General features: G+C 39.7%; 2 protein-coding genes across 2 annotated transcripts in view; one reads left to right on the forward strand and one right to left on the reverse strand.

Moving 5' to 3' along the window:
• Nucleotides 1-615, forward strand: part of LOC146451649 (uncharacterized) — a 41,762-nt gene extending 41,147 nt beyond the window's left edge. Inside the window, exon 26 of the mRNA XM_085098919.1 lies at nucleotides 1-615. This exon is cut by the window's left edge and continues 566 nt beyond it. The gene's annotated coding sequence lies outside the window, so the exon portion shown is untranslated.
• Nucleotides 616-7,320: 6,705 nt separating this feature from the next.
• On the reverse strand, nucleotides 7,321-8,248 carry LOC146451651 (2-oxo-4-hydroxy-4-carboxy-5-ureidoimidazoline decarboxylase-like). The gene has a single exon (XM_085098836.1). The coding sequence runs from the start codon at nucleotides 8,215-8,217 to the stop codon at nucleotides 7,690-7,692; it is 528 nt and encodes a 175-aa protein (XP_084954962.1). The 5' UTR covers nucleotides 8,218-8,248; the 3' UTR covers nucleotides 7,321-7,689.
• Nucleotides 8,249-8,293: the final 45 nt, after the last annotated feature.

Genomic DNA, 8,293 nt, shown 5'->3' on the forward strand with positions numbered 1-8,293 from the left:
TATTTTGAGTTGAGTTTTCCCACGCCCTACCCCCCCCCCCCCCTCCCCTCCACAACCTAGACGATCAGGGTTTTTCTTTCATTCAGGGGCAGGAGCATTCTGCGTTTCGTCTAACCTCGTTACCAGGCCGTCACCTTTTACTACTGTCGCTCACTGCAGTACGATATGAAGGATATGTGACGAAAGATGACGTCACTGGCAAGGCCTAGCTCGCACAGAACTTAAGAAAAGGACGGGAATGATCACATTCAGATGCGTGAAAGCATGTCAACAGGATGATTTTAATGAAAAATAACCACTTCATTAGGAAAACAGACGGTAATTACGAAGCCAAAAGCCGTCTTCCTAAATGCTTAGAACGGTTGACCGTTCAAAGCGGCTTTTGTGGTCAAAGAGGAAAAAGATGAAACTGGTTTTATGGCTTATTTAAATTCCGTCTTGCTTAATTTTGCGTAGAGTTAAAGAAAAGTACTGGCTCCAGTTGTTCCACTTTATCCAGTGGATGAATCGCTGGTTGTAATTGAATACACAGTAATGTAACTTGCTACTCTCTAAATTCGAGTTAAAATAAATATGATAAAGTCTAAACAAAGAAACAATACAATGATTGCTTCACTCAGTCGCAGGAGTGCTCGATGCAAAAACATGCAGAGCGAAATATAAATTTAAGATAGAAAATGTAACAGAGTTACTCGAGTTTCACGCACTAAGCGATCATCAGATCATGCCTGCATTTTGTAATTAACTCAGGACCATTTGATCGTGTAACCGGTGCCATTATCCTTCTGGTCCCAGATGTATTTGGAGAGAACAGTGACACTGCAACCTATCTGCTGACAAATCTACCCTCCTCAATAAACGATCTGAGTTAATTACAAAATGCAGGCATGAAAATAAATTCTACGCAGCCAATCAGAAGCAAGATCGCTCCAACCGCCCTCCTTAAATTATAACTCTAGAAACTCCAACGGTACAGTCTGATGATCGCTTAGTGCGTGAAACTCGAGTAACTCTGTTACATTTTCTATCTTAAATTTATATGATAAAGTCTATGTATGTATGTATCCATTGGATAAAATGCATTAGTATATACCAACTCAACGACCTTGGCATTTTACGCATTCTGATTTGGACCACTCACCCTCGAGCTCGAAACATTCACTCCGGGCCGGAATTGTCCACCTCCTAGGAGGAGGGTAGCCAATAGGGTTCTTCAATCGCGCCATCCCGGACAAAATTTCCCCTCAATCTCGTAATCTCGACCGCTGTTTGAGCCCAATCCCGATCCCGGTCAGGTCATAATTTTTGTCAAGCCCCTTTCCTCGACGAAAAATGGCATTTTTAGTTGGATGTAAATTTCCACTGCAAATCTGAGCACTGATCTTTGTACTGGTCTTTGGTCACGCGAGAAATTAGCTGTAAGATTATTTCTTCTATTTTTTCTACCATATCGACGACATCGTTCATTTAAGGACGGTGCCTACTATTGTTGCGGCGCATACGTTCTGCACATCTCGAGATACTCGGGTTTCCTGTGGGTAGTGCTCACTGAATACAGGGATATTTTGCGCGGTTTAAAACTATGCGGAGAAAGCAGAACTTAGCAAGTGCTCTTGGTATCCAAAAAGAAAATTTGGGGTAACCAAATTTTCGCAATATAAGTAATAAATATATTTTTTTTTTCAGAGATAATTAAGCTTCTATCTAGGAAAGACCGCCATACATTGCTTTATATTTTGGCACTTTTTGGAAATATTGTTGCTTAATTATCTCTAAAAAAAATGCGTGGTTTCAAGAGCCCTTGCTACGATCTGCTTTTCCTGCATAGTCATAAACTGCACAAAAATACTTCTGTATTAGTAGGCACCGTCCTTACGACTTTTTCAAAGTTTCCCACGAATCACGTCAGTCAAAAAGTCGTTAGCAATTTCTTTTAGAGCTTGCTCTTCTTTTTTCCTAATTGAATGGTGAGGGCTGTCTTTCTCATCACATTGATCCTGGGAAAACGTTTCAGTCAGGCATAATGGCCATCAAAGTCTGAAGAGCATTGCTACTCACGTAACACAACGTAGGACTGCAACAGATATTTGAAAAGGTGACAGGCCAAACACGACTCTCGCTGGTTGCTTAATGTACCTTAGACTTTTGGATTAAGCGCTTTCCTGAGTACGTTTCTGAGAGATTTTTTCTTTTCGATCAAGATGTGGTGAGGTCTCTCTGTTGACCTTTTGATTTTGATCATGAAGGAAACTACTCAAATTTACCGAATGGAGGTTTTCTTATCATCCGGAGCCGTTTGAATTAGTTCCTTTCTGCCGTTGTGTACGCTAGCTCTGTCGCATTTGTTTAGATCTATCGGCTCAAGTTAACTGCAAGGTCTCAGGGAGCACAAAGAAATTTTATCTGTAAAGACATAGGACCTGTAAATTTATTTTCTCGTCCAGGACGGTGACAACTAGATTTTCATTGTACATTTTTGACACTGGACTTCCCGGATCTCGTTTCTTTGTAGTAATATTTCCCGCATCCCGCTTCTTAAAATCGTCAAATCCCGCGTCCCGTCCTTAATTCTAATCCCGAATATCGTCGCTCTTTTCCGCTAAAATCCCGAATCCCGATCTTTAAAAATGCCAAATCCCGGATCCCGAAAAACCTATTGGGGACCCTCTAGGAGGTGAATAATGCTTTTAAATTTGCTCACGTTTCTGTCGCACAAATCACTAAAATTGAAGAAGAAGGCACTCCTAAGATACAAAGAGACAACTATCTTTTAGCAGCTTTTACCAGAAAGATCTTAGTCACTATTTTCCGAAGAAAATCGGCCATTCTGTTAAGGGACCGTTCATTTTTTATGAGCATGGGGGGGCTGGTGGGATTTGGTTAATTGCCACTACGAAACTGTATGACCCCCCCCCAAGCATGCAATTTTTTTCCACATGGCTCCCCCCTAGCAGAACTATTTTTTTCTGATGACCCCCCCCCCCCTCCCACCCAATCAGAAACAAATCATACTCCTAACTTTAACAAAACGCTTATGTGCTGTTTATATCAAAGATAAACGTAATTGTTACTGTGATTTCTTTACAGTACTATTAACAAGTAACCGTTCTCTACTTAATTAAAGATTTCTCTTGTTCAAAAAAACGTTTTATAGATAGAAACACGTTTACGGCAACGACAAACCCTAAATTTCCATTTAGATTCTCAAAGAAACTATAAAAATTAATCAAGCAAATGGTTAACGTGAAATTACTCCCCTTCGAGTAGAAACAATTAATACACGTACAGATCTGACTAACAAAATACGGATCAAAGCATACCAATCAACGATTACGAGTCATATTAAACAGAAAAAAACAGCGGACGCACAGATATCAGTCGCGTAGGTAGGGATTAGATAGGGATGTTCGTTGAGCCCCAAATCTTGCTTACTAGGGGGGTCCGGGGGCATGTTCCCCCCGAAATTTTTGAAAATCTAGGTTCCCAGAAACCTCATTTCCTGCATTTTGAGACCTATTTTAGGCAAATCACAAATTTGTTTTACAGCAGCTTTTTGAGCTATATACATCATTCCTACGGCATAATTGTTTCAACTTAAACAAGAAAGTTCAATGTACATTCCGCGCCCTGTCGAGTTCTGATAGCTATTCGATCTACTGATAGTCATACACCAAGCTGGTAAACTGCATCATTCTCGGGTGTAGGCCTTCGAACAAATTGACTATCTCGTCAAAATTGACAGGCATATCATATTTGATATGCATTAGAACCAGGGCAGACATTCTACTCTCTCGCATGGTACACCTCATGTAATTGTTCAACCTCCTCATTAAGTGCTTTCTCTTCCGCCATTACTGATCTGTAAAGGGGGTTCGTTCGAACCCCTCGAACCCCCCCTCCTACGCGCCTAGATATTAAAGTACTGCTATTAAAAATGACAGTTACAAGCTTTTCTGAAGATGGCTTACGGCTCAGATTTACCGTCAACTGAAGTCACCAACAACAGTTCTATTATTAAAACTAATCTGGATGTTCACACTAGGCATACTACTGAGTCTACTGATACTCCTGGGTTCAAATAATTTACTAATCAACAGTCTTTATAAAAGTGAGTACTATTAAAAAAAACATTAAACAATCTATTGATATAGTTCAGAGTACAACCACTTTGTAGAAAACTACTCCCCCAAGGATGATTCAATAGTGAGACTGATACGTTTTTATATTAATTTGAACTTGTACAAACATAGGTGTCTACCTCAGTTTATATTCATTATTGCTTTTCCAACAGATATGCTTCATTTCCTCAGTTGTTTTTAATATAAAATGCAGATTTCGACCTCAGTATGTAAACAATAAAAGTGGTTAGGAAAATCGCATTAAATAAAATTGAAATAATATTCAATTTCTTCATCTGTTTCTGTGTTGAGCCACTTTCAATTTCCCCTACTAGCCAATTATTTCTGGTGACCCCCCCCCCCCCCCCTCTTTCACTCATTTTTTTTTTGGTAGCCCCCCCCCCCCCTTTAGTGCCATTTTTTTCTCGTGGTCCCCCCTAAATCCCACCAGCCCCCCCATGCTCATAAAAAATGAACAGTCCCTAAGTATAAACGAACTAAAAGCATCCGTACGAGGTTTAACAAGGTTTGATTAAGTATTTTCCAGGAAAATTAAACTTAAAACTTGTCTTAACTACTGTTAAGTACGAGGAACATGACGATGGATGAACTCGAAGAAGAAGAAGAAATGTTGGCAACCACAACTGTGTTTCATAAATCAAACTTGCTCGATGTCAGTGAAAGCACCATTTATAAATTACTGGCCATAAAGTCAAGTATCAATGACGGTGGCTATTTATGTGTACTTTCCGTTAAAGACATCCTGTAACTTGTGTCTCATCCGTGATCAAAGTGAAAAACAGTTGTTTACCGGGCACAAATAAACGCAGCATCGGCCTCCATAACGGTCAACTAGCTGTATTAAAAAAAACTTCTTCTTGTGCGCGCTCGCTTGGTTTGCTTGTTTTATGAACCCAAAGAAAAATAAAGGACCGCTCATAGTCTACTATACGCTGGGCATCAGAAGTTTCTCTTGCGTACGTACGTAGAAAAGTCCTTGGCCGATGGCATGCTAGGATTGCACCAAGTCATTGGGTTTCTTTCTTGAAGACGAAAGCAATATTTTTCACGAGGACGCGCGCCCTGAGGGCCACATTCACCAAGCTTTCCAAAGTTGAGATGTATTCTAAGTATTCTTAACAATAGTCTATTGTCATCATAACAGTAGTCTATTGTCATGTCATTAAAACAATAGTCCATTGTCATTATAACAACTATTGTTAATAAGCAATACTTATGATACATCAGAACTAAAAATCTGGTCCCAGGATCGGAACCCGCTATCATTTGAAGAGCATTATTTGCTGCAATGTGGTATCAAGGTACCTGTGACATGTCTGTACCGTTTACTCTAATGTTACATGCAAGATACAAGCCAACTATCGGCATTTTGGTTAATTGAACTGAATAGAAACTTAAGTTTTACATTTTTATTTTACCTACATTCATAGTGTTCATTTAAAATCAAAGCGCTCCGTGAGCGAGTCAGAGCGAACTCGTCCGAATTAAACAGGTGAATGAAATGATAATTCGGATCATGGTTTTTGCTTCTTTGATTTTTATACCTAAGTATGAGCAGCAGTATTGCCATTCAATTGTTCGCCAATGTAGCAAAGAAACTTTGCTTTGGCCGAGCTCGATTGCTCGAAATTTCGTTAATCCTGCTTTGCAGTTATTTTTTATACATATATAAACGATAAATCAGTTAAAAACAAAAAGGTTGAAACATCCTTACCCTCTGGCTTCAGTCTTTCTTCAACAGTCCAGCCGGTAACTGTTTTGGAGGCGCTGTATGTATTATCGGGAAAACGCACGAAGCTCTATGACAAGCATTTCATTGTACTTGCTCCAATTTGTTAACTGACTTGCTGACAAATTAATCACGTGCAAGGACCTTTATACCGAGGGATTTGAATTCAGTCTTCGGGAAAATGCGGCGGAATGCTAATTAGGATTGAACATTTTACATAAAAACTGCTAATGAACATCCTAATGAGCAAATTCAGAGAGCCCAAAAAAAAGGAAGAAACCAACAGAATGCAATGCAAAAGTCAACCACAAATTCAGCGATTCTGCAGTCATGTTGACGATTTTTGTGTCCAAACTCTGCACTTTTTCTTTGTCAATTGCGAATGAGCAGCTCTCTCTGAGAAGTTGTGTCTTTGTTGATTCTCCCAATTTGCCACTCCTTCGCTCCTTAAAAATTGTAAAGGTCCATTTAGAAGCACTTTGGGTGGATTTGGGGACACTTTCCTCAAGCATCTTTCGTTCTTCTTCTACAGTTTTAACGGGCCGAAAACGTCTTTTAGCTGGCGGCATCTTGGAATACAATTTTCCAAACCGCTTGACGTGACTGCTTGGTGTTCTAGAATCTTTTGCACAACTATAGTTCACCATCCTTTGTTATTTTGACTGCTTTTCTTTAGCATTTTTCCATCAATCACGTTTTAAAACAAAATTACATGAATAAACAATGCAATGGAAAGAAAATACTCAGGGAGTAGTCATTAAAGCTGTTGAAAACACTCACAGCAAGTGTTTTATCAAGCCTAAAAATTATCGCGCATTGTGCTCGAATTTTTAAACTTGATAAAATACAGCTGTTCGTACATTTTTTTTTCTTTTAGCACAAATGTATTGCCAAACTAACATTGCTACCAAAGTAAAGGAATTCTAGACCAAGATATTAAAAAGGATCGTGTATACAAATGCAGTGATGTTAAGGTTCAAAACGTTGACTTTCCTCAATGTATTTTTTGAAAAGAGCTGGAGACTGTGGAATATCTATTCTTCTGTAGTACAGAAGTGTGTGGGTTTTGGGACGAATTAAATGAGTTACATAATTTGTTGAGTAAAGCTGTTATATTAGACCATTTGGTATCAATGAACCTTACTCAGTTTCAAACACTACAAGAGTCCTGCTCCACTATATTATCCTTGAGAATGATGTATTATTCAGCGAGTGACACCAGCATACTCAGAGAAAAGGAAATCTGAGTGCTCCTATCAGGAGTCGAACGTAAGACCTTCAGATTACTAGTTCAGATGCTCTACCACTGAGCTACAGGAGACTTGTGGAAGCTAAGGCCATTATTCACTTGGTTCTTACGGAAGGTTTTTTTTTCAGTTGTGCTTTGTACACGTATCACATTAACCTTTAACCATACGAAAGTAAAAGAGGCAAGATACATCTAACGTTAGAGTTTCGAGTCATTATATTCAACCATTCACTGAATTCCAGCTGTCAAATAAAGTTCTGTTATTCGGATACAAACACCTTTTTGCTAATACAATTATGAGATGTGAATAATCAAAACAAGACCTGCCCCTAATGCAGTGCATTGTATTTCCTGACCCACCCTTTTTGATATGTTGAAAAATAGTGACCCACCCCCAATTTTTCATAGCCCCCCCCCCCCCTAAACTTTATACGTGCAAACTCTCCTCATCCCCATTGATTTTTGTTCATTTGTGTCCCTGCGGGAGGATTTTTTTCAGTTGTGCTTTGTGTACCTATCATATTCATCTCGATCGTGCACAGGGAAAAATAACAGAGGCGAGATGTAGAATGTTAGAGTTTTGAATCATCACATTCAACCAAATCTTTCATCCTGAGATGCATTATCTTTTTAACCTCTTCAATCCCGCACTTTAACTCTTGATCACCAGAATTGCTCAGGCGCGCTCTGATCCCTGATAAAATTGCATCCTTGTTATTCAATCGAGCACATATCACAAAAGGAAACCCAAACTTCTCCTTGTAAAGTTTGTTGTAATGCTTCAGCTGTTGAATTTCCCCAGCGTTGAGTGTTGTGATTCCAGCTTGTGTCTGTTCTCTTTGGGATTCGGGTGTTAGCGACTCCAAGCGATCTGCGAGATCTGGATGACTTCGCAGTATCTGCGTCCTTCCATCCTCGGGAAGATTGTCAATAAACTGGCACATCGCTGCGACGAAACCATCAAAGGATGCAAATGGCCTTTCAGAGAATACACCAGCCGCACAAGAGGGCGTCATCTCGACAACATTGCCAAAGTTCTGGACAAATTGATCATAGTCGAGCTTATTAACAGCAGACATACTAACCTTTGAAGCAGCCATCTTGAATCCGCGCAACCTCGTTTCCAGGGTCCTCTCTTCCTCCCTCGACGGGGAAAGAGAGAGGATCCTGGGAACG

This window comes from Pavona decussata, unplaced genomic scaffold (assembly GCF_977016875.1).
Source record: "Pavona decussata unplaced genomic scaffold, jaPavDecu1.1 SCAFFOLD_386, whole genome shotgun sequence".
Taxonomy (NCBI): domain Eukaryota; kingdom Metazoa; phylum Cnidaria; class Anthozoa; order Scleractinia; family Agariciidae; genus Pavona; species Pavona decussata.